This window comes from Barbatula barbatula (assembly GCF_947034865.1).
Source record: "Barbatula barbatula genome assembly, chromosome: 9".
Taxonomy (NCBI): domain Eukaryota; kingdom Metazoa; phylum Chordata; class Actinopteri; order Cypriniformes; family Nemacheilidae; genus Barbatula; species Barbatula barbatula.
Genome location: NC_136772.1, coordinates 81,093 through 98,924, shown reverse-complemented (window position 1 = coordinate 98,924; position 17,832 = coordinate 81,093). Strand labels below are relative to the sequence as shown.

General features: G+C 42.5%; 2 protein-coding genes across 3 annotated transcripts; one reads left to right on the top strand and one right to left on the bottom strand.

Annotated features, from left to right (window-relative positions):
* Positions 1 to 267: 267 nt before the first annotated feature.
* ubxn4 (UBX domain protein 4) lies at positions 268 to 8,160 on the top strand. Of its 2 annotated transcripts, none has more exons than XM_079464719.1 (13): positions 268 to 457; positions 819 to 921; positions 1,149 to 1,177; positions 2,701 to 2,819; positions 4,023 to 4,125; positions 4,211 to 4,334; positions 4,444 to 4,498; positions 5,187 to 5,351; positions 5,474 to 5,601; positions 5,910 to 6,012; positions 6,305 to 6,436; positions 6,911 to 7,110; positions 7,355 to 8,160. In XM_079464719.1, the coding sequence occupies exons 1-13, from the start codon at positions 376 to 378 to the stop codon at positions 7,491 to 7,493; spliced, it is 1,482 nt and encodes a 493-aa protein (XP_079320845.1). In that variant the 5' UTR covers positions 268 to 375; the 3' UTR covers positions 7,494 to 8,160. The 2 variants fall into 2 exon arrangements, with proteins under 2 accessions (XP_079320845.1, XP_079320844.1); XM_079464718.1 differs by having other exon boundaries at positions 6,908 to 7,110; positions 7,355 to 8,159.
* On the bottom strand, positions 8,030 to 17,820 carry parp14rs3 (poly(ADP-ribose) polymerase family member 14-related sequence 3; the record flags this gene model as incomplete). Its single annotated transcript, XM_079464716.1, has 26 exons — positions 8,030 to 8,671; positions 8,751 to 8,925; positions 9,002 to 9,156; positions 9,566 to 10,207; positions 10,293 to 10,463; positions 10,540 to 10,719; positions 10,801 to 10,863; positions 10,966 to 11,085; positions 11,165 to 11,258; positions 11,387 to 11,559; positions 11,639 to 11,815; positions 11,903 to 11,965; positions 12,094 to 12,198; positions 12,324 to 12,375; positions 12,476 to 12,639; positions 12,716 to 12,892; positions 13,171 to 13,233; positions 13,304 to 13,408; positions 13,516 to 13,570; positions 13,678 to 15,743; positions 15,834 to 16,070; positions 16,510 to 16,746; positions 16,986 to 17,144; positions 17,235 to 17,274; positions 17,463 to 17,578; positions 17,649 to 17,820. 26 exons carry the CDS (start codon positions 17,818 to 17,820, stop codon positions 8,376 to 8,378), a joined length of 6,057 nt encoding a protein of 2,018 aa, XP_079320842.1. The 3' UTR covers positions 8,030 to 8,375.
* Positions 17,821 to 17,832: the final 12 nt, after the last annotated feature.

Genomic DNA, 17,832 nt, shown 5'->3' with positions numbered 1-17,832 from the left:
TTTGCGTATAGGGTATTATTACATTTTTTATTCGCGCAATGGCGTATCGTCACTTAACGGCTCAATGGTAAAATATATAACGAAATGAATAAAAATGAATAATATTAATGATAACACATTTCAGTTGATTTGATCGTTATTGCTTTTATAGCCGCCCACAATTTTGAGTTTTATAATAGTGGCGTCTCATCTGATCCGTTTTATTTCCACTCATGAACATATTTCGGAATTCTTAAGGTCTCGGTGAAAAATACATCTCCCATGGTTCTCAGCGTCATTCTACTTCCGTGTTGTGACTGCAGGTTCCGGTGTGTCTGTAAATTCTCGAATGTTTCGGAGATTTCAGAGGCGTCGCGAGCAGCAGTCGGGGACATCATGCGCTGGTTCGAGGGTTCGATCCCGGCGGCCATCGCGTCAGCTAAACAACTCAGATGTGTGTTTGTGGTGGTGATTACAGGTAACTGACCTAACGCCCAGATCCGATGTGCGTGTGTCTCGCGTTAGCACTCATGCTAGTCAGCAGATTATCACGCACATACTCCTATCCGATGAGATCCGATGTGTGTTTATGGTGGTGTCGTCACTGTGCGGTTTTAATTATTATACTGATGTGATGTGCAGTCAGTGATCATGTTGACGTGTTACATCATCAGCGGATAACTGACAGTCGGTCAGCGCTTCTGTTTCTGTATGTTCGGAATGTTCTGAGTACTCTTGTGTGGTCACAGCGTCCGACTGTACATAGGTCATAGGTCATAAGCTTTTCCACCTGAGCTCCACACTGTGTGTTGATCCGTCATTGGGCTGCTCTTCAACAGGTGATGATGATCAGTCCAGTCAGCTGATGTCCAGTTGGGAGGCGGACAGCGTGTCAGATGCATCTCACAACTGTTGTGTTGCGATTCGACTGGACGCTCAGAGGTCAGATGTGTGCGTGTGTGTGTGTGCGTGTGTGCGTGTGTGTGTGTGTGTGTGCGTGCGCGTGTGTGCGCGTGTGTGTGTGTGTGTGTGTGTGTGCGTGTGTGTGTGCGTGTGTGTGTGTGTGTGTGTGCGTGCGCGCGCGTGTGTGTGCGCGTGTGCGTGTGTGTGTGTGCGCGTGCGCGTGCAGTAGCATCACTCATCCCATCTCTCTGTGTTTTATGTTCCAGTGAAACATGTGTGCAGTTTTCTCAGATCTGTATCCTTCTGTCTGTATGTTTAATGAGATTGATGAGGACGCTGGAGAAACTCTTGGAAACATCAGATCACGATCAGACGCCTGTTCACAGTCCTCATCATCTCAGTTATTTTAAGGACCGCTGCGGTCTGCCGGGTCAAGGGCTCGACATTAACGCATGTCCACTTGGCCGGGATAAGTGAATGTTTCATATGGGCAAGTGAGAGAGACTTACTGGCCGACCGAACGAGTTACGTAACTTGAAAAATAAAAAGAGTGCTGCGAAAAACTTGTCTGTGCTAAGAATAATACATATGTGTGCATTAGACAGAGCTGCGTGTTTGTGTGAATTGCATTTGTCGTGGTTGTGCTTGTTTGTGTGTGACAATAATCTATGAGACTAGATGCGGATGAGGAATCCTGTTATTCATATGTGTCATCAGGCTGTTCTGAGTGAATGAGGTGCACAGTTTAACATCCCACACCAGTGATGGTCGAGGATCTGTTTGCGTCTGCACTGTATGAGGATATAAACACATGAACATCATCTCCAGAGTTGCTCTGAGAGTTTATTTTACTGTTTGAGTGAAGCTTTCGTCTCCTAGATGACCCGTCAAAATAAAAGTCCCATTAGCTTAAACACTCAATACTGTAGTGTTTGCTAAAGGAAATTGCTGTAACCCTGTAGTAAATTCACAATCTGTATTATCCTGTAGTAAGGTTCAAAAGTAGTACCTATACATTTGACTGCAGTTAACTATAGTAACCCAATGCTACAGTAATCTATGTTGATAAATATACTGTACCTTTATTGTATAGTTACAATTTTAATACACAGAATATAGAAAAAATACGGCCCTAATTTATCCATCTGTACATCACATGAATGTCATTTGTCAACTTCCTGATGAACTGCACTTGCATATTTTTAATGATGGCCACAGAGGTCTTATACTTGCGCTACAACTGTTTGGCCTCTGTAGCACCAGTGCTATGTTCAAAAAGTAAACGCACAGCCCTGACACTAACAATAATTACTGTTTACCTTTGTTCTATAGCAATCATGGAGAGTTTTAACACATTTAAGTGGCCACAGCAGGTAAAACAAGTGTCCAATCAGGATCCGAAACAATTATATCGACACTTCAAATGAAATATCATTTTTCGGACAAGTAATATTTGCATGACAAATTTACTTCTCTGAAGGACACCACGTGATGACAATGCTGAATGAAAGCCCTGCAGGTGATCATTTTAAACAAGCAACCTTGTTCCCAGGCTTCTTGTACCTAAATGGACAAACTGTTAACAAAATAACATTTCTTGGGTGAACTGTCCTTCTAGCGCCGGATCCAACGCTGTATATGAACACGGTACAATTGTAAACGAGCCCAGAAAAACAAGTGTCGGTTATTTACAGTTGACTTTTATGTGTTTATATGTATATATTGTTATATGTGATGATTCCTCACATCCGCCGCGCTGTGTTCTGTGAATCTGTTCTAAATCACATGAGTCATGTCCTTAACTCTGAGCTGATAAAGATCCAGTCGTGTGTATCCCGTCCTGCTTCTTCATTGGCGAGAACGGCGTCCCGCTGGAGGTCATCGCTGGCAGCATCACGGCAGAGGAACTGACACGGAGAATCAAGAAAGTCAGACAGGTGTGAGATCTTCTTCCTTGCTGGGTTAATAACTCTTGAGCCATGGACCAAACTTGCATCCATTATATGAAGCTCTAAAAAATCTTCATTATTCTACTCAAGAAATGTCACCTGAGGGTGAGTAAATAAACAACACATTTTCATTCTGGGCTGAAACTATCGCTTTAAACTCTCTGATGGTCGGTGAACATTTCAGATCACAATTACATTGAGCAACATTATCATGGTTATTAATGTTATAGTTTTTATAGGTTATTTTAACATGTTATGGAAATGTCATAAAAGGACTGATGTCACCCAAATTTAATATTGAGTTTACCTGTAAATGTACTTTTATTTGATTTACATCAAATAAATAACATGAATATTAGTCATGGCCCGTTGGGGGCATGACGTAATAGTTTCCTAGTTCACATTAACAACCTTAAAGATACAATACAGGGTTTTAAGAGGATATGTTGACAGAATTGCAAAATAATATGCAAAACTATTTCTTCAGAGGTGTACACAATGAACCGTTATGGATGTAATGCCTTAGCATGAGCTATTTACATCTACCTGCATGTTTGAATGCGCCGCCATGTTTTGTTTCTCTTCTGTCACAACAAATCCTGACCTGATGTTTACAATACACGTATCATATCCCTTTATTCTGCCACTTAAATGTATATTTTGATTTTGTAAATTCTGTCTAACTACTTTATTTCTGTTTTTTATATATTTACATATATTATAATGTACTTACCACTTTAAGTGCACTACAAGCATCACTTTCATTTAGTTTATTTACATATTGCACTTTTTGTACGCAGCCCAGCTGCAAATGCTTTGGCAATAGGAATGAACACTTAGCCATGCCGATAAAGCACATCTAAATTGAAATTGAATTGTACAGCAGCCCTAAACAGACAAACAACTGTACAACGCGCGTGTCCTCTCCCTGTCTTGTCCCGTCCCCTGCCGTGTAGTGGTGAAACAGATCACAGATGATCATCACAGGTTCGAGGCCCGCACAGAGCGGGGCGAGTAGAACCGGTTACATTAGCAGATGGGTTTGATTCCAGGGAACACATACTGATCAAATGAACGGCTTGAATACACTGTTAATCACTTAGAAAGGTGTCTGTCAGATTCTTACACGATGAATGTCAGATATTGAAGTTAACAGTCCCGCAGCACAAGTTTAACTGTGTGTCTGTACAGATGCACACGCAGCAGATGGAAGGAGCCGCAGCGGATGCAGAGAGACCCCATCAGCCAGCGCTCGTCTCCCATCCATCAGACTGCAGCTCTGCCACATCTAGAGGTGATGCTCCAAATGAACCTGAATGTTTGATTCCATGATTTGTTTGCTTGTGGTGGTCCAGTGGCTGACAGGCGTCTGCTTCTAGAATCACTGTCTGTGCCAGTGGAGGACGAGAAAGCAACTGGCCACGAGGCTGCAGCTGATGATAAAAGTCTCTCCTCAAAGGACGTCCCTCAGTCTGAGGAACCCTTAGATGCCAAAGTGGAGAGGTGGGCGGAGCTACAGTTGACATTGATGCCTTGGACAGACATTGGTCTGCGGGCATGCCTGAAACTAAAATGTGTTGATGGTATCTGTTTTCTGAATCCGTATCTGTAGGTTAACAAAGAAACTTGAGGAGAGACATAATCAGACCAGAAAAGTAGAAGAGGAGGTAATTCTGTGCTCTCTGTGTGTGTGTTAGGGATGGGCGATATATATCGTTTGTGAAGTAGCGGTAGAAGTTCTCCCTACGATAGGACTTTGTCTGCCCATGATATAAAGGATAAAGCCACAAGACCCATTCACAGCTCATATGCTGAGTGATAACAGGCAGCTCGTGGCAGATGTGAAGCTGGGGATGAGTTTTCAGCTCTTGTGAAGGACAGCACTGTAGATGCGTCCCAGATCATTTTTAGTTTCACTTTGTTTTATTTACTTCGTCGGTTAAATATTTGATCCACTATATACAATTTAAGCAAATAGCACGTGTATATTGAGTTTTATTTGTTAAACATTATATTTATAAAAAACAGCCTTGGAGCCTAATTGATTTTGGGAGCGTTCTATTTTTTGATCGACGTTTGTATTTCTGAGGCTCTCAAGACTATAACCATGGCCTGTGTGTACGTGCATGCGTCCGCTGAGGCAACTCCCCTGTACAGAGGAAAATAAACATTGTACGATCTCACCAAATGAAACTTCAGTGCCTGCTGACTTTATTTCCTTTTTTACGCTGTGTGAGTTTTCTGACTGCGTTTTCTCCTGGTGGTATTTTTATCTGAGCATGTTTGTGTTGTCTATATGTTTGCTGGGTTATGAGCTTGTTTTCAATTGTAAAGCTGTTCCTGTCACATGTGCAGAATGAGCTGAAGAAGGAGGTGGATAGAAGGAAGTTAGGCAAAGAGATGCTGGACTACAAGAAGAAACAGGAGGAGGAGAAAACCAAACGTCTGCTGGAGGAGAGAAACCGTGAGAAAGCGGAAGAGAGAGCCGCCAGAGAGCGAGTCAAACAGCAAATCGCTCTGGTGACATCATTTGTTTCCTGTCCCGTGATAAAGTTCTTTCATGTTCTGGGCTTTGAAAGTGTTTGTTTGTGGTGTTGCGCAGTCAGGGGACAGCGGCTGATGTTTATGGTTTTGTTCTACAGGACCGTGCAGACAGAGCGGCCCGTTACGCTCAGGTCCAGCAGGAGGCAGAAGCGGCCAGATTAACGGCTCTACAGGCCAGAGCGGTGGAAGATGAAGCCAAGAGAGAAGTCACACATCGAGAGAGAAGGTGCCTAACTCACTTCTGTAACACTTCCTCCATGAGTTTACTGGAGTGTTGTTCACCTGCTCATGTGAAAGAACTCTGCTGTAGGAGTCGTCTTGTACTGTACACACACACATGAGCTGATGATGCACTGTACTGGTGTTTTAAATCAAGAGTTCACTGTCAATACATTGTGAGGATTTGTTTCTTTGTTCACCGTCACATTTTGTGTTGAAGTTGCAAGTATTTTCCCAGCGCTTTGAAATCAATGATCCAGAGCAGCTGCTTGAATGTTTCTATGGTGAGATATATCATCTCTGCTTCTCTTTCAGCGCTGTCGCCAGGATTCAGTTCCGTCTGCCCGACGGCTCATCCTTCACTAACCAGTTTCCATCGGAGATGCGCCTGCAGGAAGCCAGACAATTTGCTGTGCAGGTCGGTTTCCATGGTGATGACCTGCGTTTGGAACAGACAGAGCAATGTTAATGTTTCTCTTTAAGATGACTTTGAGAAGATTATTAAAAGTATTATCATGATAACATGAGCTTATAGAGTAAAACTGAAATGTTACCTAAATGCAAAACCCACAACAAGGTTTATGTCGGAATTTGTTCTTCCTTTACATGCGCATGTTTTTCTAACTGTGTGGGTTAGCTGGATGTTGTTGTTGTTGTTTCTCTATAAATATCATCTGACTGTGGAGTTTTCATCACGTCTGTGTTTACAGGAGGTTGGAAACAGGTACGGTCATTTCTCACTGGCCACCATGTTCCCCAGAAGAGAGTTCACAGCTGAAGATCTGGAGAGAAGTTTACTGGAGCTTGAGCTCGCACCCAGCGCCTCTATCGTCCTGCTTCCTGTGAGTAACACACCACCGCTGCACACCGATCAGTGTCACTGACATTTACATTTAGTCATTTAGCAGAAAGCGACTTACAGATGAGGAAACATTGGAAGCAATTATAACAACATACATAAGTGCATCAAAAACTAGTCCATTAAAGCCTAGCACAGTATACAAATCTAGACAGCAACATTACATCATCATGAAGTCCAGTGAAACTACAGACATATACACGAACGTGATCAATACGATCTACTACAACCAAAGATCCAAAGAATGTCTGTTAATAAAGAGATTACATTTGTACTTGCCTGATTTGATCAAAAAGAAAGAGAGACAAGTCACTTCAGTCTGGTTGTTCTGATCCCATGTAAATGACATTATTCAAGAGTGAATCAGTTTTGATTCATGAGTAGAATGAGATGAACTGTGTTTGCAGCCCGGTCTCCTAAGTCACGTGACATGAGCTTATTTTGTTCCCAACAGCAGTCCAGTCGATCAGCCAACTCGGTGGTCCACTCGTCCGAGGGTGGGGGCGTCTGGGCTATGCTGGGATCTTTACTCTTTCCCCTGCTGGCTGTCTGGAGGTTCATCAGCAGCCTCTTGTTCAGGACGTCCCCTCCTGCTGCGTCTCCTCGCCCCCAGAATCAACACTCGCCTAGCTCAGGCTCCTCCTCAGAACCAAAGAGGTACGTCTGTCTTACCTTTAAATTTCATTCAGATTCAGTATGATGAGATGCTGTAAAAAGGCTCTAACTGCACCATTAGCAAGCGCTTTATTAGACACCCTTGAAGGCACAGCTAATAGCTGCATATAGGTTAAGAATGATGATGCCTGTGTCTTGACTGAGTTTAGCTCCTGCTGTAATTAAATACACATGCATGTAACCCACTTCATACTGTATAACACCTTTGGGTCTTGTGATATTTCAGAGATGCTGTTCGTAAGAGAGTTCTTGAGAAAAGACCTGAGGACTTTAAAAAAGACGGTAAAATACATCGACTCCGGACGCAAGAAGATAGTGAAGACGACAACAACACCTGGAACGGCAACTCTACACAACAGATGTAGTGCAATAACCACATGTCTCTCTCTCTCTCTCTCTCTCTCTCTCTGATGAAACGTGATGGTTGAGAGCGGATCAGTCTTTACAGCGAAATTTTGAGTAATTTAGGGCTGTGATTTCATTTTTGCCCCTTTTAATCTGCCTCTTCAACACGTCTCCCACCCAATCACCCCGCATGGGTAAATATAATCAGGATAGTGTCATTTCTCTCTCTGCTGTGTGTGCACTACTTTAATGAAAGCTGACTCTCATTGGCCTGAAAACTGCTGCGATGACTTTTGATGTTTATTTCATATTAAACGCCGGCAGTTTGTTTCTGCGGTTTGGACTCCACAGCATCATAAAATGCCTTGGCAATAGAATGTCTTTTTCTAGTTAAGCACAGAGGAGACTTTCTCATAACCAAACACTTTAACAACAGAAGATGTTTTACAAGGTAAATCCTGTACTGAAATGGTTTTTCTCTTTTAATTATTTCTGCTTAGTTTTGTTTACCTGGAACTGTCTTCATATTTTCATGGACATGTAACTGAAATGAACTGTAATCAGACTCATCTTTATTACTTATAATAAATATTTAGTGAAACAATCTGTCAAACTGCTTGTAATACCTAAATATTTATTTCAGTTACTAGATCAAAGTTTTAATGATTAAAAACACTGAAGAATTGAAACTTGAGTATCTTAGTCGTCTAAACAATATTCCTGCTATGTTGGCTTAAATGGAAAAGTTGAAGATGTAATCCCGTCACAATGATATGTGCTCTTTTTCAGGTGGTTGTCAACAACAATGCCTAAAAATGTCTGCTCTCTGAAGTTTGCTTTGTATAAATCTGCTGGAGTGAAAGTATATTTGGTCCACAGTACACTGCATGTTGTGGGTCAGTTTATATGTTTTTAAAGGTGATGAGGTATTCAGGATACGCTCCTGCGTCACAGAACACCACAAAGATGAAGGGCGTCTGTAAGTTGTCTACTGCGCAGTCGTGCAGACCGGCCTGAGGGTCCTGAGCGTTGATGGGATCCGGCTCCTTCATGCCCTTTCTGCTTTTACACAGTGAACCAGTCACAACTTTTGCTCTGTAGATGTACTTGAGACCTTTGTCATCTGGGTCTGAATAGAGGTCCTGACAGGAGTACCAAGCTTCTTTAGCGAAGTAAGTTCCATTTCCGTGTATGACAGCTTTGAACAGATCCGTGTTACATTTCAGTATAACAAAGGTTTGAGACAGATATGGTTATGAATAGAGTCTGTGACATACCGTTTCTCCCACAGAAGCTTCTGTTGAAGCCGTTCGTGTTGATTTTTTGACAAATGTCTTTAGATGTTCCATGATAGAGGAAACGCTCGTTCATTTGTTTGGGATATTTCTTGTCCACCGCCTGCTTCAACACGCAGTATCTGTGCCATTGTGTCCGACTCTGGATCCTGTGGATCTGTAAAAATCATTTCTAACGTCAAAATGCATTGACACACCTCTTCATCTGGAGACCATGTTCTGTGTGGTTTTACCTGTATAACCTGAACCTGGGACACATCCTGATGTATACTGGACTTGAGAAAATCTTTTTCTATCTTCTGGTATTCTGCTGAATCTGATTTTAATGTGATTATTTCTACGTCCTGTCCATTCGCCTTGGTCCATGTTGGGGGAGGATGAATTATTGCTGAGTACCATGAAAGAAGGAAAATAACTTTACAATCAGTTGCAAACGTTATCACATTGAAAGACAGATGAAAGAAGCTTTACTCGAGTCTTCATGCCAGGGATTAGAAATGATTCAGAAAAACAGCACCAATACCATTTCAGTTGAAATGCTGGTTAAAATGCATTGGTTTGTTCACGCTGAACTTTCAGAACATGAGAAGTTCACATGTGCTGTAGTAAAATTATTTTCTTTGTATTTCTTATATATTCAAGTGCATTAGTGTGTGTAATGATGCGGCTCATATCAGTTAGATGATAAATCTGAGTTGACGGCATTTTGAAGAGTATTCTGATGTGATGAAGCTTCAGTTTTTGTGTGAATCTAGATACAAATCATTGGGGTTTTTGTGATCAATGCAAACATTTACCCGTATCACAATCACCGAGCAGAGTCCTCTTGATCCTACAAGACTCCTTTTTGCTGTTGTTCATCAGCGTCATCTCTTTGAAGTCAACGGTGTATGTCTGGCCATTCTCCTGATATTGAAAGGTCTTGTTTTTCTTGTGATAGGACAGCTCTACTTCGTAGCTGATGCTGGTGTCCAACGGCTGCCAGGTTTCTCCTCGAACCACCTCCCAACACAACATCTGCCTCAACCTCTTCACCTCACTGTCCCGAATCTCTCGATCTCGCGCTTCTTGCATAAAGTTGTTGATATTGAGCACGGCATCGAAGACGTCATCTTTTTTCCCTGATACGGTCCACCTGTCCGGGCCGGCCACTACAACGCTGACCTCATTGCTTTGACTGAGGTTCACGATGGTCTTCTGGTCACTTACGGGAAGTTTGGCGAGGTGACTCGACTGAACATCTTTACTGATGCACTCTTCAGAGACGAGGTCGTCCAGATATTTTTTCACCTTGGCAGTGTTGGCGGAAGACATCCCATAAATCTCCACAGCCATAACGGGGAATGAAACGGAGGCTGTTTGCTTGGCCAGGCAGAATGGCGGCCGCTGTGGGGCTTTGCTGGACACAGGGGTCGGTGGTGGCACTTTGGTCTTACGTGCTGTTAATGATGCACAAATTCCAAGAGACTCATGAATAAAAACACAGAAAGTCACTGATGCTAAGAACGTGAGTTTCATACCTACCGGAACTACTGATCTTCAGCTTCATTATAGCGTCCTGAAAGTCTGGCAACATTTTACTTTGGAAGATTACAATGTGGACACGTTTAAGTTGTTGTGGCGATTCTTTCACGAAGTCCGCCAGAGCATCAGTCATGGCCTTTGCGACCTGTATGCCTGCCAGGGTTCCTGCTCCTGAAAGACATTAAAAAGTGAATTTTGGCATCGTTCAGTATAGCTCTGTTCAGATTTCTGAAGAATCACTTCTTACCGGTTCCAAGAGCCGGGAATGAAACGGACCGAATGTGGTTTTCTTCACACATCGTCAGAACTTTGAACATGGAACTTGTGATGCCTTTCACGTTGGTCTGGCCAACCATATGAATGATATTTCTAATGTCTGTGAGGTCTCCAGCTTTGGTCAGCACCACACCGTCTTTGGGCTGAGGTGCTTCATTCAGTATAGAATGAAGAAATAAGCCGCCGCAATATTAGCCGTGTGTGCATAAATGAGGAGGGTGAGATGTCATACCTTTTGCTTTGCATTCATTCACAACCATTTGTCCTGCAGCTTTAAGAATCGCTCCTGATACCCCTGCACACACAGCGATCAACACTTTCTACTTATGAAACCTTACAATTGAAGAAATTGAATGCATTTTAGAGGGAAATGCTTACATTATGAGAGAGAACTCACCCGTGCTCAGGTCAAGGCTGGTCGTTGTGCTGTTAACAATCGCATCTACAGTCTCTTTAGTGATGTCACCACATATAACCTTCACTTTCATTGGGCCGATTATAGCTTCAACAGGGTTAGCTGTGAACGACAGCAACATTTCAGGCAAATATAAAATCTGTTTTTATTGATGATTACTTTAGGATGTATATTTCAGCACTTGTATCAGGTTCTGATGATGTACTGTCTTCATCCACGCTGTAATCTGAATCATCATGCTCCGACTGATCTTCATTATCTTCCTCCTGACTGTTCTGCTCAGGTGTTCACATCATTAGTTTAGGTATGTGATGATATTTTCTTAATTATCATCTAATGATGCTTCAAACATGTCATCCTAAACCAACCATAACAACACCGGTAATCCTTGGGATGTGTGTACCTGTGTGTTTGCAGTCCATGCTTTGAGACCGTTTTGAAACTCCTGCAGGACATCGTCCCGGTCTATTACTATATACATGAGCTTGATTACTGTTGAGCTGTTTTGAGCTAAATGATCTTCAAATCCTTTCAGCATGGCATGCATGGCATCGACACTCTTAACACCACCACCACCTTGGAAAAAGAGGAAAGAAGTGAGACGTTTGCATAGAAACGAAAATGGTCGCTGATTGTATGCGGTCCGTGTCTATACCAGTGCCGACAGCAGGAAAAGAAATTGTGGTAATCTCTTTCTCCTCACAGCGCTCCAGGACTCTCTTCACACGTTGTCTCGTCTCTGATGCAGAGTGCGGTCCGGTCATGTGAATGATGACATCACACTCCAGGTTCCCTCCGCTGGTCACTGCAGGGATGTCGTTTTGGAGTGGACCTACAGAGTAAGTGTAAAATTAGCCTGTCCGTCAGTCTCTTTTTTTTTTCAAATCTTGATGTCTGAATTTGATATTTAACGCCTCACCGTGTTTTTGACATTCTTGTTCCACAGAGGCTCCGGCGGCTTTAAATATGGCACCTGAAACTCCTACAAGATATTCAATTATGTTTTAGTGTTGTATATAGCCAAATATCAAAGTGGTGGTCTTGTGTTGAGTTCAGTTATCTGCTTGTATGGTTTTGATCGTGTAATAAATAATACAAAATAAAACACACCTCCCTTCAAGGTCATCTCCCTGTTGGTGCTGTTTACAATCCCTCTGACTGTTTCTTTAGTAATGTCCCCTTTCTTTAACTCAATTCTGACACTTCCGATTTTGACTGTAGAGGGAAAGATTTGAAATGGTCTCTTTGAGCTACATGAAATATGACCATAGTCAGATGCATTTGATTTGCAGCAGGTATTCTGTATATACAGTCTGTGGGCGAACGTGAAAAGGTCAAACCTTGATTTTCTGGCATTCTGCCGTATGCCGGCTGGGCAGGTCGACTGGAGGCCTGTATGAAATTTCAGGAAATATGAAATGCAGGGAACAAACTCAAAATATTGACAGTAATTCTTATTCATGAACGTGAGAGTAAGACATTGAGGATTTACCTTGTTCCATTCCCTGAAAATTCTTTGATAAGCATCCAGAATCTTCTGTTCAAATGTCACTATAGTAATTTCTTTGAGACCGCTTGAGTTCGGCCCAGTCAAGTGTTTCTTAAGTGCTGTGAGAATAGCTTCAATAGATTCTTTTGGTCCAATTGTACCTTTTCCTGTGAAACACATGCTGACATTACAGCTCAGGACCTGACCACACCACACACGGAAACAGTAACCGCCTTCTTTTACCTGTACCAATCGCAGGAATTGCCAGTGTCCTGGCCATCTTGTCCTCACAAAGGTTCAAAACCTTTCCAAGAGACGCTGTGATGTCAGCCGGACCCTCAGGACCCACCATCTGGGCAATGTGCCTACATTTAAGATCCCCACCACTGGTCATTACTACACCGCCTGCCTTCAGAGGAGCTGGACAAGTAAAACAACAAATAAACAGTTGCACTACAATTATAATACAAACTGTTGTTAATTGTAACAAAAACAAGCATTTCCATCCCATGTGTTCAAGAACTATTGTGATATCTGTTTTTTTGCTGTTCGTTATTTCACGGGACTACAATCTACACATGTACTAGTTTCTGTCATAGGTACGTGCAAACAACAATCGACCTGTGTGAGTGAATCAGATGTGCATTTGATCTCAGGTTATCCATTTAACATGTGGAATGTAACCCAACTGCTAATACCTTGTTTTAAGCATTCACAATAAACAGATTTCCCGGCTGCTTTCAATATGGCACCAGAAACACCTGCAGACACATGACCAGAGTGAGCGGTGTAACATCATCCAAAAATATTTCTGTACCGAGAAATACATACCAGTGTTAAGATTTAAATGCATGCTGTTGGAATTCACTATGACATCCGCTGTCTCTTTGGTGATGTCACTCTTTTTGAGGTATATCGGCACACCGTTGATGAGCGCTGTTTGAATTTCCACACATGTGAAAACAACAGTGAGTATCATCACATGGAGTCTAGGAAAACCATGTATTTGTGACATGACAAAAGCTAAACTCATCTGTATGTACCTCTTCTTCCCTGCTGCTGCCTCCGGGATTGGACGTTTGAAGTGTCAGGAAAGCCCTGGAGAAACAGGACAAGCAATGGAAACAAAGAAATTGACGGTTTATTGATGTAAGCTTTTTATTGTCAGATCTTAGATGGCATCTGTGAAACAGGAGAATTCATACCTGTTCCTCGATCACAGCGTTGTACTCTTCAACAGTCTTCCTTTCAGAATGCACTATGTGAACATCCCTCATATTTGGGGGGGAATTTCGATGGTCAGCGCAGAACTGTAGAATTGCTTCTCTGAGTGAAGTCCAACTTTCTCTGAAAGAGAATCCAAAGATTTCACAAGCAAGTGCTGGAACGAGAATGGAGGTGCAGTGTTGTTCTTCTGCCTTCAGAAGAGCATTGTGTATGGCCAATTGAAGGTAGCGTGAGTCTAGGGCTTGACCCTTATGGGGCAACACTGCAAAAATGAGGCTCTTGGCATTGAGTTGTCCAGCATCACCGAGAAGCACATCTCCAGGCATGAGGGACTGTTTTTCCCTCTGGTGCTTTTTACAAACCTCTGCGATCTGATCGCCTCCTAACTGGAGAATCCGCTTGGCCACAGTGTTATCAAAAACCAGACTGCCGTTCATTGGGCAAATCAAGGCATCGGCACTTTGATGGTCCCAGTCACCCCTCGTGATAACCAGAGTGATGAAACTGCTTATTTTGTGTGTAAAACTCTGTGACGGGTTTGGATTATTCACTGGTTCTTGGGATAAATACAGGTTGCACTGGAACTCTTTAGCTTTTGCCTTCACACTGGCTTCATGCTTGTCTAGAACCTTGGCTTCTCCTGCTTTGCGGTACTGGTGTCTCTCCTCAACGATGGCTAACAACTGTTTCTTTATGACACTCACAGCCTCTATAACGTTGTCTTTGGCAGCGGTAACCTTCAGACAAGGGCAAGACGATGTTTTGCAGGCCAGTATCGTAGCACCAAGATACTTGATTTCAGGGCGCTCGGACAGGTTTACACAAGAGTCCACAAATTCAACCTCTCGCACAGACTTGAGAGGAACATCCTCAGTTATTGGTTTCTTGTGTTCCAGGTAGCCGCCCACTTTTCTTGCTACTTCTGCGACTACATCAGAAAATCCACATAACGTCAGCTGCGTGTCCGTCTGTGTGATCCTGATGCTGTGAGCGTTCTGGCTGGATTCCACTTCGCCTTGAAGTTTCATGAGAAATTTTGTCCAGTTTTCATCGGTTTGATTGGGAGAGAGTTGTATTAGATCCTCTCTGAGGATCTCACAAATTTTGTCTTCAGCTCTCTTCAGGTTGTCTTTCTCAACAAAAATTCCCACCAAATCTTTCTGCTTTGAGAATTTAGCTGGAATGTGATTGGAGGAGAAATGGTCTTGTTCAAGCTTTTGAAGGTCCAGAGACTGAAGAAAGCGAATCAGATGAGATGAGAGCTTTAAGTGATGCATGATAATGTTCTCATTCGCCTGCTTGATGAGCATGTCAACAGAAGCCACTTGATCCTTCAAACCTCTGAGGTGAAATTTGTGCTGATTCTCATCATGTGACAGAGCAACTTGGCCTAGTTTGGATTGTACACGTTCTTTTAAAAGTTCACATTTCTCCCCGCAGTCCAGTTGAATGACCACATCCATGGTATTTCTTTGTATTTCCATCTCAACAGCAGCGATGTCCAGCAGCCGCTTGATCTTCTCTGAGAGGACAATCACCTCCTCTTTCACACCACTGATCATTATTTTAGAGCGGAACTCTCTGAAGGAGACGACAGCATCCCCTGTGCTGAGACTCGTACAGTCGCTTTCAACTCGCTGCCAGACGTCCTTCTGCACGTTCAGCTCGGCTGTGTGGTACTTGCTCAAAAAGGTTTGGACTTTCCTCTCTGTATTTGTCTCCCATGTGGGTCTGATTTGCAGTGCAGTCAAAGTCGGTTTTTCAACGTCCATCTCCAGTCTTATTGCACTTGCTTCCCCACTTCTGTCGATTAGAACTTTGGCATGAAGCGGTTTGACGACACTCTCCAGCGTTTTTCTGCATGGGTCATTGTTTTCAATGAAACTGAGCAGATCTTCATGAACACAGATGTTTATTCCTGTAGGGATGTCAGTCAAGGTTGGCTTTTCTCCGGTCAAAGCTTTTTGTAAACTCGAGTAGAAGAGCGATGCCTTAACCTCAGTGCCACAAACACTGTGCTTCTGTTCCACCACTTCATGGGCAACTATTACAGTGGAAAGTGAAGTTCAGTTACTATGGAGTTGAAATGACTGCATCATATTTTTTTCTCTTCAGTTTACGGGTAAAACCTCACCGTCAGATTGTTGAAAGGTAATGAGAAGACTCTCCTGTCTGTTGATCCAGGTCAGAGACTTGATATCTCCTCCTCTGCTCCTTGTGGTGTTGCTGAAGTGAAGGTTTAGAGCTTCTTCACTTATCTTTCCCAGATCTCCCTGAACCAGGACCGAGTCTGTCAGCTCCACGCGTGTGACTCCGATCTCACGACCCTGCAGTGCTTTTGAGGTGCATTTGTTTATAAATGATGTGACATCTGTGGATAAAATATAACAGAAGAATACAATGATCTGCTCATGTTGACAGAAACTTGAGTTTGTTTTATACTGATTGTGTTAGGTGGAGATCAGTGGCGATCCCTTCAGGGGAAGCAGTAATGTGAAGTTCGGCAAAACATTGTATTTAGCCAGTCATGTGTGTGGGGCGTTATGTCAAAATACATGCCTGCTGCAGATGTGTCGAAAGTGTTTATGTTAAAAAAAGACACTCGCTTGGCACTTAAATCCACATGAGACTATGTCAGTATCTAGCAAACATGAGCATTTTGACGCACGCGTCTGCAGCCGGCCCGTATTCTGACATGATGCACATATGTCCACCTGACGTGCCGAACACATGTTTTGAATTCCTGCTTCCCCTAAAGAGGAGGCACCGATCGCCACTGGTGGAGATGTGTACTGTTTATACACACACACCGATATCTTGTCTGAAAGTTACAACAACCCTTTCTTCATCCAGTATCTCCCAGTCATGTTCTGTTGTCTTGCTACAGCTGCCAATGAACAGTGAGATTTTCGTCCATTCGGTGCTTCCGTCAAACCCTGTCAAGATGAAGCGACGAGGGTCCACCTTCTCTCCAAGCTTTCCTTCTTTATACACTTTTATAGATATATCCAACTCCGGTTTGTTTTGTCCGAAAATCTTCTGCAAATCTGGAAAAGAGTCAACATTTAGGGTCAGACCTTTCTGGTCTTGTAGATAAACTGATTTAGTTTTGTTGCTTTTTTTTGGTTGACAGCTAAAGTTCATTTACTGAAACAAAATGTGTCACACTTATGTGTCTAAGAATAAGCTTGCTTAACCTGTCTGTTTGTTACGTCACTGCTCTTCTGCATGACTAGAATCTCTAAAGCAGGAATAAAGTGTACAGAAATGTTTGGTTATATCACACCTGACCGGTTGGAGAGCTTCAGGATCCAGCTGTTATTTCCATGTTTTTGCAGCACAAAGTGTTCTGTGAATCTCTCGCAATACATTTTAAGCATTTCCTTATCAACCGTATGAGGAGCCGTAATTAGCAGATCAGATATTTCACAATCCCCTTCATTGTCTGTGTTATAAAGCAATACATTCACAAAATGTCATTTGATATGTTTTGAGAACCGTATTTATTCTGCTGTAAATTGTCAAACCATCAAACCTTTATGACTTGTGGCTGTAGGGTTTGTTACTGGACAGACCTTGGCACAATAATGAAGAAGTGTTGTGAGTATGTGAAAACAAATCTCATAAAACTTTTAATAATGACGTATATTCTGCCCAGCTGTAAATATTGTCTTGTCTTTCAACAGACATCTGAATCACGTGTGTTGACACAATAATCATAATTGTTAATGAATCATAATCTATAGGATCTCTAGCAGGTCACCTTCAGAACGGCTGGTTTCATCTTTTTGTCTTCAGGTAGTTTCACGGTCACTTCGACGCTTCCATGCGTCTTGAAATCCAGTTGATGGATTCGTTTGTCAAGCACCTTCTTCATATCTGAGAAACAGAAAGAAATCTTTCATCTCTCTCTCATCATGTGATCGTGTAAAGCTTTATGTCTTCTTACCGTCTTCTGTCACATAAATGAGACGAGCTTTCCGTTTGTCATCAGGATGTTCTGTGATCTGCACGACTTCACCTCCAGATCTTCTTTTGTTTTTAAAATAAAGCTCGAGCTTTGATTTCACGCGATCGAAATCATCCGGCAGATCGTGAAGAATCAGACTTCTCTCTTCCATCTCAACTGATAA

Bases quoted from the DNA above. Each gene is read 5' to 3' on its own strand.
- ubxn4 (XM_079464718.1), top strand. From the start codon at position 376: ATGCGCTGGTTCGAGGGTTCGATCCCGGCGGCCATCGCGTCAGCTAAA. The intron at 1,178-2,700 runs GTATCCTTCTGT...GAGCTGATAAAG, and splicing joins TGTGCAGTTTTCTCAGATCT to ATCCAGTCGTGTGTATCCCG. The intron at 4,499-5,186 runs GTAATTCTGTGC...TCACATGTGCAG, and splicing joins CCAGAAAAGTAGAAGAGGAG to AATGAGCTGAAGAAGGAGGT.